Below are 21904 nucleotides of genomic sequence, written 5' to 3' on the forward strand. Positions count from 1 at the left end.
AATGGTACCCCCCATTGGTACAGAAACTTCCTCACTAAAAATTATGGACATAGGTACAAGTTTTGGTATAGCTCCTATATAGCGGCCCAGTCCGATTTCAAGTGTTTTAAGGATTTTATCTTCATTTTTAGGCCGAATTGGCTGTAACTTGGCACTTGGAGTCCCCCATGGTACTGACACTTTTCCATCAATAATTGTTTACATCGGTCTAGGTTTTGGTATAGCCCCCTTACAGTGGTACCACCCGATTTCAAGTGTTTTAAGGATTTTATCTTCATTTTTAGGCCGAATTGGCTGTAACTTGGAATTTGGAGTTCCCAATGGTACTGAAACTTCCCCACCAAAAATTATGGACATAAGTCCAGGTTTTGGTATAGCCTTTATATAACGGTACTACACGATTTTAGGCATTTTAAAGTTCTTATCTAAATTTTCGGCCTAAATTGACTATAATTTTGCTCTCAGTGGTCAAAAAAATGTATTTACTAAAAAGTTAAAAATAAAAAATTAAGTTTCAATGTTTTATTTAGAAATGCACTTAAAACTAGAAAATAATTTGTCGCTTAGCCTCAATAAATATATTCTTTCTCATGATGGAATCTCTCAAATAAAACGCTTACATTTAAATTATAAATGGTGGCAACGGCAAGCGTTTTATTTTAGATTCCACCATGAGAACGAATATATTTATTGAGGCTAAGCGACAAATTATTTTCTAGTTTTAAGTGCATTTCTAAATAAAACACTGAAACTTAATTTTTTAAATTATTTTTTATTTCGCCTTGTGTACAAATTTTGACATTTTAAATTATTTGTATTGTAGCAAATCACCGATGCATCTACCTTGTTTCTTCTGCCAGCTTCCAACTTTTTGTATTTTCTAGCAACCTGTTAAAAAAACAGAGTTGCATACGAGAATTTATGCCGGATTTAAAACAAATCCACTCAATACGAGGATTCATTTTTGTATGGGACATCTGGTAGATTATTGCCGGATTTAGCAAAGAAATCCGGCTAATGCACTAAATCTGGATAACTAGGTCATATCTAAATGGCCTATTAGTGTCGTTGTTTTGATATTTTATCAAAAAAAAAAACAAAAAAAAAATATATATATATATATATATTGTTACGGCTGTAACGTTTTCGAATAAGTTTCCACTATGGAAAATGGCCAACTTATTGTTTTTGGCAGAAGAATTATAATAAAACACAAACTTTGCCCTCGATTGAAATGAAACCAAACCCTTTGGCCTTTCGTTCTTTTACAAAGTCTGTTTATTTCGATTGTACGTTAGTTTGTACATCTGTTTGTAATTCATTTGATGATATTTGATGATGTTTTATTATCTAAAATAAATGAAATTGAAATGACAATGTAAATTAAATGAAATTACAAAGCAAATTAAATGAAATGATTGCGTAATCAAATAAGGTACAAAGGTTGATCTTACTTAATTCTTTCTCTCTTGGCGGTTTCTCCTGGAATGACTTAAAGGAGCCATTGTGAGAAATACCAAACGATAATATATCGTTTATCTATTACAAAGATATTACTGAACACATCTTTTAAAACGAACGATAACAAACATATTATAGAGCGTTTACACTATTAAAAAAAATCGATATTAATAAAATTGATCATACAAAACAAATTGTACGTTATACAAAAAAACATAAATTTTATAAAAATCATAAAAAACGAACGTTAATAAATTTAAATTTCAAATTAACGGAAAAAGTCTTCTAAGTTCATAACATCCCGCCGCCCGTGAATCGATCGGGAGATTCACCACCAACATCCAGGACTGCTAACTTTGATGCTGGACGACGTAACTTGCCTGCCGATGTTTTCACCACTGCCGAACGAACTTGACCATCAGCCGCTGTACATACTTCCACCACCACACCTCGCTTCCATTCACCACGGGCCACATTACTATCACATACAACAACAACATCTCCAACTTTAATCGGTGGTACAGGATGAAACCACTTTGTCCGCCTTACTAGATCTGGAAGATATTCCTGTATCCATCGTTTCCAAAACGTTTGCTTCATTTGTTGTAATATGTGCCACTGCTTCCGTAGACAGATGTTTTCATTTACTGTTGGTGTTTGAATAAAATTAGGACCACCCACCAAAAAATTGGTTTGGGGTAAGAGGCTCACTGTCTTCGCTCTCAATTGGTAAATGCGTCAATGGACGAGAATTTACTAAATTTTCTGCTTCGATGAGTAAACTATTTAACGTCTCCACTTGAGGAGATTTTTCTTTCAGGGTGAAAGCCAAAACGTTTTTTACAGCACGCACCATCCTCTCCCATGCTCCGCCAGCTGAGGGGTCCGCTGGATTATTAAATACCCACTCAATTCCACGACGTGTACATTCATCGCCAATTTTACCAGAATCAAAAACGAAGTTTTCCTTGCTTGCTCCAATAAAGTTGGTACCTCTGTCGCTCCTAATACGCACAGGAACTCCTCTTCTATTTATGAAATTTCTTAGGCAAAGAATGACAGCATCTGTTGATAAATCTTTCGCAAGCTCGAGATGAATTGCTCTCGTAGTTAGGCACGTGAATAGTGCGACCCATCTCTTTTCACTACGTCTGCCCAATGAAACTGTATATGGGCCAATAAAATCAACTCCGGTATACGAGAATGCTCTCACAAATGGTATGACACGATCTTCGGGAAGTTGACCCATTAAAGGAGGCCTTGGAACTGCACTACGGTTTTTACAAATTTGACAATTTTTCTTTGAACTTCTTACCAGTTGTCTTAACGAAGGTATCCAAAATTTGGTCCGAATAGCTGCACAAATGGATTCCTGATTTTGGTGAAGAAAATCTTCGTGGTACTGTTTGACAATCAATTTTGTGATCAAATTATTTCTTGGCATGATTATTGGCTTTCTAGTGGAAGGTCCAACGCAGGTTGCATTATTAATGCGTCCGGAAATTCTTATTAAACCATCATCACCTAAACACGGATTTAATTCAAATATTGGGCTCTTTTTGGAAATACGGCGACCCATTTTTAAAGCTAGGATTTCATTTTTAAATTCTTCTTCTTGTGCCCGTTTACACCAGTATATTTCAGCATTTTTAATCTCCTGAGGAATTAAATACGGCTTCAAATTTAAAGAAGTTTCGCCTTCAAAAGAAATACTCCTTTTAAAAGTATTAATTGCTCTGTATAACCAAGCTGTTTTGCGCAGCAAGCTGTAATATTTGGTTTTCTCATCATATGGAAACAGACAATCACTCACCGTAGTAGTTGCTATGAATTTTGTTCGTATTTCAGGATCTTTTTCAAATTGTTTAATATCCTCAGGAAGAAGCGGCCAATTAACTGGATCCATTTTTAAAAAATCTGGTCCCTTTAACCATCTCGATACCTTACCAGAAAATTTACACGGTCTCGTGGCATCGTCAGCTGGATTTTGTGACCCTGGAATCCATCTCCATTCTTCCACTTTTGAATATTCTAAAATTTCTGCAACACGATGTGAAACAAATTGTTTATAAATTCTGCAGTCAGATTGGATCCATCTGACAACAGTCTTCGAGTCTGACCAGAATGTTATTTTATTGGGCTTTATATCATGACTGGCTACTATGGCTTCCTTCAATCGCACTCCCAAAACAGCAGACTGGAGTTCAAGCCTGGGTATTGACAGGGGCTTTATTGGTGCACATTTTACCTTTCCGGCAACAAATTTAATTTCCACCTGGTCTCCACCTGTGATCCGCCAATAACAAACAGCAGAAAAAGCAACTTCACTAGCATCGACGAATACATGGAGATCAATTTTTGTGTCTGGACTTGTGAAATTTGCAGCATAACACCTTGGAATTTCAATATACTTAACATTCTGCAACTCAGTGAACCACTCGTACCATCTGCGATATATTTCAGTTGGAATTGGCGCATTCCAATCTATATTAAATCTCCATAATTCTTGTAAGATGAGTTTTGATCGAATTACAATGTTGGCTATAAACCCAAATGGATCAAAAATGGACATGGTCACACTCAGCACCTCGCTTTTCGTTGGAATTCGTTCACCGTCTCGAACTGCAGAAGAAAGCTTTGAAAATTTTAAATTAAAATAGAAGGAATCAGTTTTAGGTAACCAGAACAGTCCTAAAACCTTCTCACCAGTACTCTCGCCACCACAAAAATTTTTAAAATCCATTTTGTTTTCATCTCCATCCGGCACAAGCGACTCCAAAAGATCCACTGAATTAGATATAAAACTTCTAAGTTCAAAATTTGCTTCTTTATGTATTCGAATAACACTCCTGGTGACAGATAACGCTTCAGCCATTGTGTCAAAACTGTCAACAAAATCATCGACATAATGACAGTCCACAATGGCCTTATATGCTCTTGGTTCAGAATCAAAATAATTTTCAGCGTTCAAGTTTTTGACATATTGTGCACTACAGGGTGAACAGGCTGATCCAAAAATCATTGCACTCATAATATAAATATCCGGTGCCCTCGTACTGTCACCTCCTCGCCATAAAAACCTTTGTGCTGTTTGGTCTTGATCTCGAATTTTAACTCTATGGAACATTTCACGTATGTCTCCACATATACCAATTTTACCTTGACGAAATTTAAACAAAATGGAAAGAAGTGGCTTCGGTTGATATTTACAGGGACCTTTCATTAGTCTCGAGTTGAAAGACTCTCCATCGATGTTTGCCGCAGCATCAAAAACCAATCTGCGCTTACTATTTTTGTTTACATTCGTCACTACAAAATGTGGCAGGTACCAGGTGCGTTCATTCACAATAGAGGCTTCATCTGCATTCAATTTTCTGGCGTATCCCTTCGAGACATATTCATCAATTTTCTCATTATACCATTTAGCTAGTGATTCATCTTTTTTCATTTTTGTTTCAATGCCTTGAAGTCGTCTGAGCGCCACAGAATACGTATCCTTAAATTCATAATCGTCTTTCCTCCATAAAAGACCAGTTTCATATTGGTTACCAATTTTCACAGTTGTATTTTTAAGGATAGCTTCTGCTCTTTTGTCTTCCTCAGACTCGACTGGCAAAACAGGTTTCATACCAAATCCTTCAATTGAAAAATATTCAGCTACTTGCTTCTGAATATCATTATAGTCGCTGACGTCAATCACACAAACCATGTTATCAGCTGATTCTTCATTGGAGCCAAATACAATGTTGCCCAAAAGTGTTTGGTGCACAGAAAAGTTTTCATCGAGATCCATTACGTTTTGTGGTCGAACCAATCTAATGTGGGGTAATCCAATTAACAGCTTCGGGGTCACATCAAAATAATCATCAACAATAATATTTTCTAAAATAGAAAAACGTTTTTTAAAATCGGCAATATTCAGAGATTGTTTTGGTAATTTTAAATGGTTAGTAGTTCTAACATTTTTCATCTGCAAATACTCTCCATTCTTACTCGCGATTTCCACATCAATTCGCATAGACATTTCACTTGATTTTTTGCCACCAATCCAGCCTAGTGACAAATTACTATAAGGTCCACACAATCCAATCTGCTTGGCAACCTTTTCTTCCAGCAAAGAAATTTTTGACCCATCGTCAATAAATGCAATTATGTTTATGTAGCCTTTAGGTCCTCTCAATCTCACAGGTAAGTATTTAAATAGTGTTTTCTTGTTTGTATATTCATCCAATATTGTTGTTACAGATGATGTATTCTCACTGTCACCCACTGATGCTCGCTTTTCACCATTACCCATATTACTATTTCCATTTATATTGTTGTTGTTTTTGCCAGCTTCATGCAATAAACGGTTGTGGTATTTTTGGCAACCACCCACTGAACACTGCTGGCGGTTACTACATTTTTGGGAAATGTGATCAGCTTTCAAACATGTAAAGCACAAACGTTTTTCTTTTACCACTTTCCACCTGTCAGCTGTGGAAAAATTTTTAAATTTGCTGCAATAATAGATTAAATGTTTTTCTCCACAAACAACGCACAAATTCTTCCTGTTGACATCCGTTGTTATGGCAAAAGACTGTTTCACTTTTGGATTTTTATTCTGCATAACATCAGCTTTTGTAGAATCAGATTCCGTGGCAAAAGAAACGTATGTGGCAACCTCTTGCAGCCATGTACTAAACTGGCGTATTGTTGGGTATTGCCCCAAATTATTCAAAGAAAATCTTGCCCATTCTTCACGTTTAGATAGAGGCAGCTTGTTGACCAATTCTTCAAGCAAAGTTAAATTACACAAATGCGGCGTTGCCCCTGCATTTTCCAAAAAAACGGTAAGATTCGACACCATTGTACTGTAATTTATTATTTCCGACATTTTCTTTCCAGAAATTGTGGGAAATGATCGTACCTTGGCTATTTGGGATCGAATCATTATCTGCGGGCGTCCAAAATGAAATTCCAACGTTGACATCACCTGATCAACACATTCAGGGTGAATTAAATAAGCCTCCACTTTGGCCTTGGCTTCTCCTTTTAGGGATTTTTGCAACCGCGTTAAATTTCCCAGCTTTGTATAATTGTACATACGTGTTGTTTCTTTATATGAAACGGCAAACATGGGCCACTGTTCAGGTTGTCCATTAAATTCCGGTAGGTCGTGTAATTTTCGGATTGAATTTTGCATACTTGTCTGCATAATTTGTTGCGGCTCTTCCAATAAACAATTGTTGACATTACCGGCATTTTGAGTTGCAGCGAAAGTCGACGTTTGTGGCTGTGAGTATGTTGATGGCATCGTTGTATTCTGTTGCTGTGATTGTTGTGACTGCGGCTCATAATTATTTGTTTTTTCACTGAAATTATTTTGTTGTGATTGCAGCACCACATTCGGCTGTGTTGAGGTTTTTATTATTGTTGACGGCGATACTGTCAATCTGTGTGATGGTTGATCGTTTGACGTTGAATTAGGTACACCACTAAACAAATGCGTGGCGTATGACGGGTAGGATACCATTGGCGCTTGTGATAAAAGTGACGGCGGCAAATTATATGAAGCACTCTGTGGTGTGGAAAACGGCACGTAATGCAATTGTTGTTGTGTTGGTGCATACGATGGTGGACAGTATGTTTCAAGCGGCTGTGGAAAAAGGGGGGTTATGTATTGAGCAGAGTTTATGTTTTGACTAAACATATGCTGATGGTCGATACTTAACTTTTGTGTCGTCGGCGTATACGGCACATCCATAGTTCTGCTGGGCATCGACGCAACACTATAATACATTGTAGTAGACGGCGCAGCTACTACATTGTGATGAAAAGTTGGCGGTTGTGATACAGCAACACTTGTCGTTGTATTGGCGGCATTTATGTACATCTGCAATGATGATTTTAAAGCACGAATTTCTTCTTTCAGGCTTTCTATGTTTTCGCCTGCGGTATTTTGTTGTTGCTCCACTATTGTTTTTTCGAGTTCACTCTCAGACGATGATGCTGACGCAGTGACTTCCGCAGGCAGCGGCTTTTTTGTATTCTCATTACCTTGAGACATCTTCTTTTGCAGTCGTTGGCTACGACGTAGCATACACTTGTTCCAGGAGAATTAATTAATACAAATATTAATTAAATAATAAAAATAATGTTACGGCTGTAACGTTTTCGAATAAGTTTCCACTATGGAAAATGGCCAACTTATTGTTTTTGGCAGAAGAATTATAATAAAACACAAACTTTGCCCTCGATTGAAATGAAACCAAACCCTTTGGCCTTTCGTTCTTTTACAAAGTCTGTTTATTTCGATTGTACGTTAGTTTGTACATCTGTTTGTAATTCATTTGATGATATTTGATGATGTTTTATTATCTAAAATAAATGAAATTGAAATGACAATGTAAATTAAATGAAATTACAAAGCAAATTAAATGAAATGATTGCGTAATCAAATAAGGTACAAAGGTTGATCTTACTTAATTCTTTCTCTCTTGGCGGTTTCTCCTGGAATGACTTAAAGGAGCCATTGTGAGAAATACCAAACGATAATATATCGTTTATCTATTACAAAGATATTACTGAACACATCTTTTAAAACGAACGATAACAAACATATTATAGAGCGTTTACACTATTAAAAAAAATCGATATTAATAAAATTGATCATACAAAACAAATTGTACGTTATACAAAAAAACATAAATTTTATAAAAATCATAAAAAACGAACGTTAATAAATTTAAATTTCAAATTAACGGAAAAAGTCTTCTAAGTTCATAACATATATGTATATATATTGTTGTCTTATTAGGATGAAGGTCATTATTTAAGAACGTTTTTAATTGAATTGAATTAATCGATCTAACATAACCTAAGAAATTTTGTATTGAAAAACTGAATTCTAGCGAAGTCCCACACACCGAATCAATATGCTCTGATCGTTTCACTGGTGGTTTAATTCAGCTCATCAGGCATATTGGATGTGTATGGCTAGAAGACAAAGGTTGAGTTTGATAACTTCTATTTATACAAACATTATTGCAAATATTTTATTTATTTATTTATTTATTTATTGAATTTATCATATATTGAATATATAATAAATATGGAAAACAATTATAGCATTAGCAGCTAAGGCCATCAGCTATAATACTTTAACTAAGTTACATGTTTCTTTATAATAGGTGGGTATTAAATAGCTAATTTGTAATAAGATATGAATTTGTATACTGCTTCGACATTTTCCGTGGTAGGTGTTTTTAAAATATCCAGTCCTTTGCCATGTAGTATATTGATATGCTGTTGATTTAGAAATCTGCATTGTCTTAGAATGTGTTCGACCGTACAAGTGTTATTACATTTTTGGCATTTGTTGTCAGTGTTTTTATCAATTAGATGCAGGTGTGTAGAAAGTGTATGTCCCATGCGCAGGCGAGAGAATATGCGGATTAGTTTTTTTCCAAGATTGCAGGGAAAAATAGGAACTATGTAGTCAGGGTTTATGATATTATAGTGATGGTGTTGATAGTTTTTATATTTCGTTGAGAAAAGTTGACGAATTTCAGATTTAATTTGTTTTTTTAAGTCAATTTTTTCAATTAGTGCATCGGTCAGAAGAGGCGCCGAGCAGGCATATTTAGCGGCCGAATCGGCATATACATTTCCACTAAGTCCAACGTGTCCAGGAACCCAGAAAAGGGTCATTTTATTTTTGTTATCTAATAATGTGTCTCGTATAATGTTAATAGAGATCCATTTCTCATTAGAAAAGTTTGAAACCGCTTTTACAACAGATAAACTATCTGTAAATATAATAGTTTTTTTATTTGACTCCTTGGCAATGTTAAGTGCGTGTAAAACTCCAGCTGCCTCGGCAGTAAAAATTGAAGATGAATTATTTAGTATTTTAAATCCTAGTGTTTGTCCAGTTGTATTGACGACTGCATATGCAGTAGACCACATGTTCTTAGACGCATCCGTATAAAGGCAATCCCAATTAGTATGTTTTGATAAGAAGTCGTAAAAAAGCTGCTCGTATATTTCGTTTGGTGTATCTTTTTTAATATATTTAGTGAGACGTTGATCACAATTAACTTCAGTATACATCCAAAAAGGATATTTCGCTTTGTAATGTGGCAATTTCTCTTTGAAGTCCAGAATGTTATTGTGTATGCAATTATACATCACTGATGGTATTTTAGGTATCCGCTTGGCAGAAATAATTTTTGGTACTATTTCATCTATGATAGATGAATTGGTTGACAAAATTTTTGGTACAAGCATATTTATTGATTCGGTAAACCGATCTTCTAAGGAAGGCAGTCCTGACTCTATATAGAGAATACTTATAGGCGTAGTTCTGAAGGCATAAATGCTGGACCTAATGCTTTCATGGTAAGCAGATTTTATATGTTTTATAGTTGATTTTGGACTGTTTCCATACAGAAAGAGCCCATAGTCAATTTTGCTTAGAACAAGAGTTTTGACCAGATATTTAAGTGTTGTTATATGGGCATAGCTCCGTCCAGATAGATACTTGATAATATTTACTCTGTGTGCAAGACTCTTTTTAAGATTAAGAATGTGATTATTCCAACGGTAATTTTTTTCAAAAATAATGCCAAGTATTTTTAATTTGTCGACGCGAGGAAAAATTGTGCCATTAATCGATAATTCTGGAGGAATACATCTATGTTTCCTACAGATATGCAGTACTGAAGATTTGGCTGGTGAAATTTTAGCGCCTGATGTTTTTGTCCAGGCGGTTATTTCAATCAGAACGTCGGTAAAAAGGGCGATAGTATCATCGTTGTTTTTGTTGAGGCTCAGTATGTACAAATCATCAGCATACAAGCAGTGATATATTTTGTTGTGTTTGTTTATGATAGCACTTATTTGGTTAAACGCAATTTGAAAAAGAACAACCGATAGTGGCGATCCTTGCGGTATTCCATTGTGTAAAGGGTATTGTTGTGACAAATGGTTGTTTATCTTTACGCGAAAATGGCGATTTGTCAGGAATGACTTGATGTAATTTAAAATTTTTGATCCAATTCCCCACGATGCCAAGGCATCTAATATGACATGAGCCCCTATGCGGTCAAAAGCTTTCTCGAAATCGATTGCTAATATAGAGGTGTGATTCTTTGACGACAAACCCTTAGTTACAAAGTAATCAATATGCAACAAGGCGTCTGTGCAACCTTGCTTTTCTTTAAAAGCCACTTGGTTTAAAGCAACAAGTTTACGAGATTTTAGAAACCATGCGATTCTTTTCGAAATTATTCTTTCCAGTAATTTAGATATGCATGGTAGTAACGATATGGGTCGGTAACTGGAGAAATCCGTTTTAATCTTGTTAGGTTTTGGTATTGCTGAAACTAAAGCCAGTTTCCATGAGTGGGGAATTATTCCTGTATCGAGAACTAAATTATATAAGGAGAGTAGTCTAGAACAGCCATAATTAGACAGGTTTTGGATCATGCAATATGAGATGCGATCATGCCCCGGCGTACTTCCTTTAACCTTTTTCAAAGCATATGTTATTTCATTCAAAGTTATACTTTGCTCTATCATTGATGCATGTTTGTTACCAGGTGAGTTGGTGTATTTATTTGGCAAAGCATTTTTTGCATAGCAGAAATCCAAATGAAAATTGTTGTTAGAAGATTCATTTGACCAGCGATCACCAAAATAATTTGCAATATCTGTTGGGTCTGATAAAGTGCCGTTATTTGATTCGATTATTGTAAATGTATGCATAGAGCATCTGCTGGAAATCTTGTTTATTTTGCCCCATACAATTGATAGTGGCGTATCCCTACTTATTGTTTTTGTAAATTTTTCAAAACAAATGGTCTTTGCCTTCTTGTTTTCATACCTGAATTTTGCATTTGCTTTCTTGTATATAGTAAGATTTTCGAAACTTGGTCTTCTTTGAAAAATACGGAGTTTTTTCACTTTGTCATTGCGTAGTGTATTAAGATCTTTATTCCACCAAGGGACATATTTTTTATTTCTCTTATAATGTTTTACAGGTATATTTCGACTTGCAGCAGTTCTAACTGATTTTGTAATAACTGCATTGACTTGATTAGGGTTACCGCCTAAGTATTTATTTGCTAAAATTCCATCAACCGTTTGCTGATATGAGTCCCAATCTGCCTTTTTGAAATCATAATTAAAAGTGGACGTGGTTTTCGCTGAATTTGTGTCCGTATTAAGTGTGGTGATGACAGGGAAATGATCGCTGTTATACAGATCATTTAGTGTTGAACTTGAAATAACTGGTAGAAGGCCAGGTGAACAGCAAACGACATCAATGTTGGTAAACGTATTGTGTGTCGACAAGTGTGTTGGCTTCCCATCATTTATGATGCAAAGGTTATGAGTATTTATCGCGTTCTCAAATATAACTCCTTTTGTGTTGTTTTTGCTAGAGCCCCACAAGACATTCCAGCAATTGACATCGCCGACAAGTATAACTGGAGTATTTATGTTTTGGAAAAGATCCAATACGTCGTTGGCTGCAAAATTCTCATTGGGGTGAATGTACAATGAGATTACAGTAAATTTAATTTTTAAGTTGACCTCAATAGCTATGTTTAGTAGTTTAGATGAGTTGAATACCCTTCTATGAGGTATGTTGTTCTTGATGAATATGGCTAATCCACCTTTAGCGGTTGTGTTATTGATGTGATTAGATGAGTATGCGATGAAATGTTTTGGTGGAATTGGGTTTGTTTGGATGGGTAAATGTGTTTCTTGCAATGATAGAAACTGAGGATTGTGGTCTTTGATCAGCAGTTGCAGATCTATGTAATTATTAATTAGACCTTTTATATTCCACTGGGCAATTTTGAAGTCAGTCATAATGGAAATAAAATAAAAAAAGATGGGAAAAGAAAATTGACAGATATTATTAATCTGTCATATCGATGTCACCATCGATTTCTGATCTTCTGGATACAATTTTTGCTGTAGGTATTTGTTTTTTTGCAGATACATTTGATGTGATTTGTGTATTGTTGTCAGATACATTATTTTGAGAAGTTGAGCTACTCTGAGAGAGAGATTCTATTTTAGAGTGAAAGCTCTCTAATAGTTTCTCTTTGTTTATTGTAGTTTTTTGTGTTGTGGGTTTTGATTTTGAGTGTGAGCTTGAAGTGCTTTGATCTTTATTTGTTTTTGTTGTGTTGGTTTGTGATGATGATGTGGGCTTTGATGAAGTATTGCTGTTGTTAGGTTTAGTTGTTTCTGTTGTTTTAGTATTTGTTTTTGTTGAGTTTTCTGTACTGTCTGTTTTCTTATTCTCAGTAACGGTACTGCTGTTTGCACTATTGGCTATCCTCTTTTTTCTTGCTGCGGTTGCTTCTTCTAGTGTTTCGGTTGGGATATCAAATGTGTCAGTTTTGGGAGTGTTTTGTAGAGCCTCTTTGAATGAGCATTTGTTTGTGGTTTGGTGTTTTAATACTTCTTTCCTTTGTTGAAACACGGGACATTTTTTGTTGTTTGCTCTGTGAGAGTGATTGCAATTTATGCAGTTGAGCTTCAAACAGGGTGTAGGATCATGAACAGTAGCCGAGCATACCTCACATATTGGATCATTTGTACAATATTTTTTGGTGTGACCCAGTTTAAAGCAATTTTTACATTGCATAGGATCAGGGAAATAAGCTTTAACCTTTATGCTTATGATTCCAATTTCAATTGTATCTGGTAAATCGTATAGATTGAAACTCAAGATACATGAAGGTGTATTGGACACTTTTCCATCTCGATACGATGTTATTTTTTTGCAATCAATTACTCCTTGCATTTTAAAACCATCTACTATCTCTTGTTCTGAAAGTTCGGTGAGCAGTTCACTCCTAACAAATCCTTTGATGGTATTTAGCTTGGAATGTAAAGCACATTCAATGTCACAAATTCCACCTAGAGTTTTTGCTTTTACGAAGCGATTAGCTTGAGCTTCATTTTTAGTTAGTAGTAGTAGGTTTCCGTCTCTTGTGAGAGTAGTTTTAAGCAAGGGCTCACTAGAAATTCCTTTAATGGCTTTCGAAATCAAGAAGAAATTGTAATTTTTGATTGGTTTGTCTGGGTTTGTGGTTTTTAGAGTGACGTATTTAGGACATGCTTTTTTAGATCTAGGTTGCACTAGTTCAGGATAATCCATTGAATTCCCCAAACTATATGATGTTTGGTTTTTGGGCCGTTTCCTTTTGGGGGAAGCCCCCCCGGGATCCAAGATCCCGTAGTAATTTCCTCCGGAAGAGGAAGACATAAATGTTTATCTTATCACTTGTCAAAATTTATTCAACACCCTTTATCTCCGAAAAAATATGAATGAGAGCAAAAATGAGTTTGTAAGAAAAGTCTTTTTATGTGCAGTCAATGTTGATGGTAGATACGCGCGTAACACTAATCGACCGTTCACGATGAATGCTAAAGGTAGACTGTATTGCAAATATACAGCCTAGTGTCCTGTCTAGAATCATTCCTTAGTTCAAATCGAATGGGATTTTCCTTGATGAATTATAATGCCTTCCATTTCGGAAGTTTGATATGATAGATTGGCCATGGCTTAGAACACTAAGACCTTGACAACATTGTCGGTTTGTTGGAGAGGACCCTGATTCAAGCCTCAGCTGGTGCAGAGTGGCTCTGCTGTGAATTTTTATTTATTGTTGTCTTATTAGGATGAAGGTCATTATTGAAGAACGTTTTTAATTGAATTGAATTAATCGATCTAACATAACCTAAGAAGTTTTGTATTGAAAAACTGAATTCTAGCGGAGTCCCACACACCAAAGCAATGTCCTACGATCGTTTCGGTGTTGTTTTTATACCCTCAGCATTTATGCTAACGAGGGTATATACACTTTCATACGGGCAAAATGTGCCTCATCGAAATAATGATTTTATACCCCAAGTATGTTTGGGCGAAATGCGTTTCAGACAATTTGGAGTTGATTTAGCAATGTCCGTCCGTCTGTCTGGCTGGCTGGAGCGCACGATAACTCTCGAACGGATCAACCGATTCGGTCCAAAATTTGGCTTTAGTAATATTTTGTCCAAACATAGTTTAAGTTCAAAGATGGGTTATATCGGTCCACTCCATCCGGTCCTCCCCCACAAAAGTTCGGAAATGTTCGGAAAATGTGTGCGCGTGATAACACGAAAGTAGCCGATTTGGTCTACACTTTGCACATCGTGAAACTTCTACCAGATTTAGATGAGGTTGCAATATGGACTTAATCGGTCCACTCCTTCGGGCACCTCCCACACAGTATTTCGGAAAGTTCAGTTTAGAACCTGCTCTCGAATCGCTTTGATTTTTGTTGTAGAAACTTGTATTTACTGCCCCCATACGACGCTATAAGTTTCATTAGGGGCAAGTCCAAACTTCCTGAGAAATTAGCCTGAAAGGAACAAAAAAAAACCCCTATGACAGCGTGTGTAGTGGTTGGAGGGCAAGATAACTCTCGGACGGAACTGCCGATTCGGTCCAAAATGTGGCCTACGTAATATTTTGTGCAAACTTACTTTAAGTTCGAAGATAAGCCATATCGGACCACTCCTTCAGGTACCTCCCCCACGAACGCTCAAAACTGTTCGGAAAATTGTGCGCACGATAACTCTTGATGGGAGTGACCAATTTGGTCCATACTTTACACATACTAATATATCTACCAGATATAGATCAGGTTCGAATATGGACTATGTTTGTCCACTCCTTCGGGTACCTCCCACACAAAATTTTGGATAAATTCACTTTAAGACCTGCTCTCGAATCACTTTGATTACTGTTGAATCAACTTGCATTCGCTGCCTTAATTACGACAGTAAAAGTTTTTCAGGGGCAAGTCCATACTTCTTGAGAAAACAGGCCGAAAGTTGTAAAACCCCTTATGGCATCATATGTAGTGGCTGGAGAGCTCGAACCGAATACTGCTTTCATCCACACTTTGGATATTGTAATATTTCTTCGAATATTAGATGAAATTCTAAGGTGGTGCTTATAGGTCCACTCCTTCCCACACAAAAGTTCGAAAATGTTCGCTAAAATGGTACGCGCGATTTCTCAAAGACATAGCAACCGATTTGGTCCAAACTTTGGATCTCTAAATATTGTCGAGACTTAGTTTATGCTCAAATTTGCGCCCTATCTGTCCAATCCAATATTTAACATTTTTTGTGGTTAAGGTTCTGTTCGAGGATCCTGTGGACATTTTTACTAAAGGTTTTCCTAGCGGCTCTGTTTACAGCGATATTATGTTTTTCGTAGGCTAGTGTGATGAAAAAAAGTCGTATCTATCGTTATCCCCGCAAATTTTTGAGCTTTAATGCTATCCATACCTTTGACTCTGTAAAAAAGTAATAATCCCAATGTGGCCGGAACACGGGTGTTGTGTGGTTCCGGGTCAATCTGGTATCGAAGAACCCAGAAATACTTGGAAAAAATGCATCTCCAATTAATATTGTCCAAAGCAAGCAGTGATCTGAGCGTTCTATCAAATTTACGCAAGACTCTCCAATAAAAACATAAATATTTGACTTTTTTGTCTGTTTGGTGATTCTATGTGATGTTAACAGACTGAACCAAAGTATGTTTGGACGAAATCCGTTTAAACATTTTTACTTATGTTCAGGTTGAGAGCTTATGATGGTACCATAACTGTCGAAGGAAGTAACCGATTTGGTCCTTTTTATACCCTCCACCATAATATGGAGGGTATAATTAAATTTGTCATTCCGTTTGTAAAACATGAAATATTCGTTGGAGGCCCCATAAAGTATATATTTTTGATAAGGGTAAAATTCTAGGTCGATATTACCATGTTCGTCTGCCGTCCGTCTGTTGGAATCAAGATTCAGCTCCCAATTTGTTAGTTAGAGCTTTGTAATTTGGTATAGTTGTTTCTATTACTCCTAGGAAGTTTGGTATTGCAAATGGGCTATATCGGTCCACGTTTTGATATAGCCCCCATAGAAAGATACCACCAGATTTTCGGTATTTTGAAAATTGTAGCCTCATTTTCACACTAAACTGGCTGAAATTCGGTACTTAGTCTTCGTTGGGGGTATAAAGATTTACACTAGAAATTTGTCGGTATAGATCCACGCTTTCATATAGCCCCCATAGGACGGTACCTCCCGATTTTCGGTATTTTGAAGGTTGTGGCCTCATATTCTTCAGAAATGACTGAAATTTGGTATTTAGTCTTCGATGGGGGTATTAAACGTTCCATATGAAATTTTTCGGTATAGGTACGCCTTCATATAGCCCCCATAGAACGGTACCATCCGATTTTCGGTATTTTTAAGGTTTTAGCTTCATTATCACACCGAAATGGTTGAAATTTGCTACTTAGTCTTCGTTGGGCGTAGAAAACTTTCTCCCAATTTGTCGGTATGGGTCCACTCCTTCATATAACCCCCATAGAACGGTACCACCCGATTTTCGGTATTTTTAAGGTTTTAGCCTCATTATCACACCAAAAATTGCTGAAATTTGGTACTTAGTCTTCGTTGGGGGTATAAAGCTTTCCCCCAAACATTTGTCGGTATAGGTTCACGCCATCATATAGCCCCCATAGAACGGTACCACCCGATTTTCGGTATTTTGAAGGCAGTGGCCACAATAATACACCGAAATGGCTGAAATTTGGTATTTGGTCTTCACTTGGGGTATTAAACGTTCCATATGGAATTTGTCGGTATAGGTTCACGCTTTCATATAGCCCCCATAGAACATAACTCCCGATTGTCGGTGTTTTGAAAGTTGTGGTCTCAATATTCCTCAGAAATGGCTGAAATTTAGTCTTCGTTGGTGCTATTAAACGTTCCATATGAAATTTTTCGGTATAGGTCCACGCCTTCATATAGCTCCCACAGAACGTTACCACCCGACTTTCGGTATTTTGAAGGTTTTAGCTTCATTATCACAGCGAACTGGTTGAAAGTTGTGGTGTGCGACACTTGGATTACTAACTATAAAAGTGTGAAGAAGAAGAATGTAGCCCTTATCATTCACGAAACAGCTGTTTTTTTTGATAACCATAGTTAAACGTCATCAAGGGGAAGTAAAGAAAAGAGGAGAAAATTACAAAAAATGAGGGGAAGAGAAAAATTTGATGGCAAGATAAGTCAGGAAAATCGATCTTTTTTTCTTCACCTGTGACGAAGACTGGACGTGTGGCATCCCCCCCCCCCTTTTTTTCAGCGAGAGAAAGAAAAGGAAAAACGACAAGTTGGTGTTTGATAAACTTTATTAAGTGCATATGCATGTAATGTACAAAGAATTGAAAAAAAAAAACATTCTTAAGCTAAAACATTTGAACTACACAAGAACTAAGAACTACAAATTAAACAAAATAAAAATACAAATTGATCAAATTACACAAATTTTGAATTGAACACGATTGAGATAATTTGAAATAAAAGATTATATAGTCCAATCAAAATTAAATCACAAAAGTGTTGAATAATTTTGTATTAACCGACATTTTTAAGAGATTCAATAACATTACCATTAACGGGAAGCCACACTCACCACGGGTCCAGTCCAACGAGGGAGGCGCTGAGTTGATGCATGGCCAGGCATGGTCAGATGGTATAACTTCCCAATAGACTTTTGTCACATCGAAACTCCGGACAGACAGACGGACGACAGGCAAATAGTTAAATTCCATGGTGTACATGAAAATAAGAGAAACAAATCAGAATTAGAAGGAGAAACAAACGAAATTAGATTCAGTTTAACTTACCTTACATTGGGTACCAGTACCCCAACTCCGAAATGAGCTCACTTCAGGGTTCGGTTACCTCTGTTCACTCCGCTCGCCGTATTGTTTTGGAGGCGATTCCACTACGGTTGTTTGTCCTTTGCTAAAAGGGAAAGTTGAATATATCATAGTTTTTTTTTTTTTTGAATCCGGAATGTAATTATGACGCTAATACATTAAACTATATACATACTTACATGTTGGGAAAAAACCATATTTGCCGTACACGTCCTTAGGATAACATCATCAACTGCCGTCAATAATCCTGATCTGTTGTCTCCTGGTGGTCATCGCTGTAAAAGAAGAAGAAGAAAAGATGTTAGAGAATAATCACAGTAGTTTCTAATATGGCAAACTAAAGGTTAAAAGGTAAGAGAACGTAGATAGAACAGGTGGGTTAAGTACGGGGTATCTCGCAGTTTTACGGAGACCAGGGATACCATGGTGGGGTGGGAGTTTCTCCGGCACACATGACATCGAAGTAGTGCCAAAGTAACCAATCCGAATCAAACCACAGAATGCATAGTACATGATGACGTTGTTGCTTGTTTTCTTATAACATCCAGCTGGCAATAGAGACTGGTTTTTTTGTCCACCTAGCGAGGTCTAACTCACTGAAAAGAACTGCGGCCCCAAAAGACTGAGCTTTCGCCGGTGCAAACGTATCAGCCAGCCAGAGTCGTCAGTGAGTTAGAACCTGCTCCAAACGCTAGGGGTCCCTTGGACGGGACAAAGTTGATACTTAGTCTTCGTTGGGAGTATAAAACTTTCTCCCAGAAATTTGTCGGTATAGGTTCACGCCTTCATATATGTAGCTCCGATAGAACGGTACCTCCCGATTTACGGTATTTTGAAGGATTGTGGCTACAACCCACCAAAATGGTTTGTTAGGGGTTAAAAGCCTTTCTGACTTAAATCGGTATAGGCCCCATAGAACGTACCTCCCGATTTTCGTAATTCTGAAGGTTGTGACATCAATATCCCACCCATAGACTGAAGTTGTTATTTAGTCTTCCATGGAGTTGTAAAATATTCCAGAAGAGAATTATCAGTGTAGGTCCGGTGGTTCCTATATTCCACATAGAAGCGTACATCTTGGTTTTCGGTATTTTGAAGGTTTTACCGAAATATCGGAAATTTGGTATCATCTATCTTTGACAAAGCTTTCCATTACTTTCCCATAGAAAATTTCAAAAGTGCAGTTTATGAACATGTTTCTGATCAAATAGATTTTTTTTGTAGCAAGTTGTCCTTGCGGTCCTTAAAATTTAACATTCCTTGAAGCTGTTTTTACAATTTCTACTTATTTTAATACTTTTGTTTTTTTTCTTCGCTTTTCAGATTATTACCATGTACCCAATTTCATCAGAATTTCACTGTGCCTACACAAATAAATGGCGTTATTGTTGATTGCTCCTCAAAATCACTGAAGAAGATTATACAGCAGGATGCTTTTACATTTATACAAGTCAAGGGTAGGGAGAAGAATAATGCGGATACGAAGAAAACCTCCACGTCTCCAAAAAACAATCCACCAACATTTGGCATTCTTATGATGGGCATTGATAGTTTGTCGCGCATCAATTTTCGTCGTACAATGCCAAAGACTTATAAATATGTCGAGGATAATGGATGGTATGAATTGAAGGGATATAATAAGGTAAATATATATGCAACATAACTTATTACCAGCCAGTCGTTTTAAATTTTGGAGTTTAGCTCATGGTAGAATAATAAAGGTAATTTCATGCTAACAGCTGAGTAAAATTTTTTTCAAAATTTGAATTTGAAGTACGTTCATTGTCAAAGGGTATTTGACAAAGCAAACTGAATATGTATGTGTGCACATGTATACCTACATACACAAATGTCAGTAAACATTTAATTTCCAATTGATTTTTAAATTAAAATTAAACAAAAAGAAATTCTAAACTATGGATTCAAAAAAGAAATATAAACAACCCTCCGCTGTTCCCGCTGTTAGTGACTCTAAGATCAACCTTTGCAAGGATCCCCTGTTATGATTCGGAGAAACCGTTTTGTTATCCCAAGTGAACTATTTGGCGAAGCCACTTATAAGAACTCCCTTTTACGGAAATGAAGTCGTCTCAATCCGTGTCGATTGCGTGACATTCCGGTATGCACAAATGTGCAATCTCCACGAGCTTTACGACTGTTCCATTATTGTCATCAAGGACTTCGATGAAGAAACCCCATATTTGGATGTCGTCAAGGATCACTTAAGACAAAGCTGCCACCCAAGACACCCAAAAAAACCAATCCCAATAAAAGTGGCTAAGCCATTAATAAAATAGATATAAAAAGTTAAGAAGTGAAGATGTTTTTATTAAAAAATGGTTGTGCTAGTTATGGAGAATGTTGTTGTTTTAAAAAGATGTCTGCAACCATTCGTTTTCCTCGTAGATTCAATACTGAATCAGCTATCTTGGGACCAGCCAGTTAAAAAAATGTATATCTATGTTCCTTCTATTGGATGTTGTAGCAGTACATATATGTCTGTAAATTCATTATTCTGCTTTGGAATGTGGCTGCTTCGATGGGTTGTAGCCACAAAGGTACTGGAGTTAGTTGAGTAGATTTGGCAGGGCAGTTGAAAAGGTGCAGATGTTTTGCAAGGTGTCATCGATCCTTGCCCTATAGGAATTCATATAGTTTGTGCCAAACTACTCCGGTTTGTCACTGCTGTCGCTCCTCAGTTGCGAAAGATATGAGATGTTCTCCGAGGACCGCATTCATACGATAGTTGTTAATGGCATCAGCGTCCGCTTCGCGGACCACACTGACGCTACATAGCTTAATACAAGGGTTCTTTATACTGCCGACAAGGACTTGAAGACCATGTTTCTACATCTAAGCATGTGGCAGATAGCTGCGGCATGCACGGACGTCATCAACATGCTGCCGAATGTGACCCATAGCATTTACGGGTCGGAATTCAACTACAACCGACCATGACTATTAACTCTGCTTTCACCTCTGCCGTCCATGTGGCCGTAGATTTAGTAGGGGATATTTGCATATTTCTCGTATAGAAAAAGGAGGTAAGATCAGTTGCATGTTTGTACACAAAGGCAATTGTTTCCACTGCAGCTGTTGTTACGGTGTTAAATTGTTCGCTAATTGTATTGACAATTAAGAATTCTTGCGTCTTCATTTGCTGTTGTTCTGGTGTTGCTAGTCCCGGACCACTATTCAGCAATCAAGCAGTACGTTGCAGACGAGAGAGGTACTGGCAGAAAAATTTGCTACATGTAATACATATTGATAATGTGAAAAACCAAAGAAACAACAAATTTTCCTGTACAAATAACAAGATATTCTCGTAACAGATAAATCTGCAGCAAGGGATGAAGACTTTCCAATGTTAAGAAAGGCCTCAAACAAATACTTACATATTGATTTCCGCCAATTTCTTCTTCATTTTTAAAGTTTTCAGTTTCCTTTTTGATTTTTTCAAAAATGTGTAACTTCCAGAAAATAAACTAAATATTTTTTGTTGTTATTAAATGTCATATTGTTTTATTGTTGTTCTGTATTTGACACGCTCCCGTACAGACATACAGGGTTGTATTTACCTAAATTTGACAGATGCGACTACCTTTTATCATTCTACCATGGTTTAGCTTTTACAACGGTAGTTCCTACTT

The 21904-nt window shown here is 36.7% G+C and overlaps 2 protein-coding genes across 4 annotated transcripts in view; one reads left to right on the forward strand and one right to left on the reverse strand.

Moving 5' to 3' along the window:
- LOC141388937 (uncharacterized) overlaps nt 1–21904 on the forward strand; it is a 50446-nt gene that overhangs the window by 23383 nt on the left and 5159 nt on the right. The window contains exon 3 of the mRNA XM_073959715.1: nt 19578–19896. Coding sequence (XP_073815816.1) covers nt 19578–19896 — 319 coding nt within the window. The remainder of the gene's footprint in view (nt 1–19577; nt 19897–21904) is intronic.
- On the reverse strand, nt 1279–7031 carry LOC141388936 (uncharacterized). Of its 3 annotated transcripts, none has more exons than XM_073959713.1 (2): nt 5455–7031; nt 1279–5343 (listed from the first exon to the last, which is right to left on the reverse strand). In XM_073959713.1, the coding sequence occupies exons 1-2, from the start codon at nt 6974–6976 to the stop codon at nt 2129–2131; spliced, it is 4737 nt and encodes a 1578-aa protein (XP_073815814.1). In that variant the 5' UTR covers nt 6977–7031; the 3' UTR covers nt 1279–2128. The 3 variants fall into 3 exon arrangements, with proteins under 3 accessions (XP_073815814.1, XP_073815812.1, XP_073815815.1); XM_073959711.1 differs by having other exon boundaries at nt 1279–4083; nt 4168–7031; XM_073959714.1 differs by having other exon boundaries at nt 5209–5343; nt 5423–7031.

This window comes from Musca autumnalis, unplaced genomic scaffold, assembly GCF_047663935.1.
Source record: "Musca autumnalis isolate F117 unplaced genomic scaffold, ASM4766393v1 scaffold_1, whole genome shotgun sequence".
In the NCBI taxonomy this organism is placed as follows: domain Eukaryota; kingdom Metazoa; phylum Arthropoda; class Insecta; order Diptera; family Muscidae; genus Musca; species Musca autumnalis.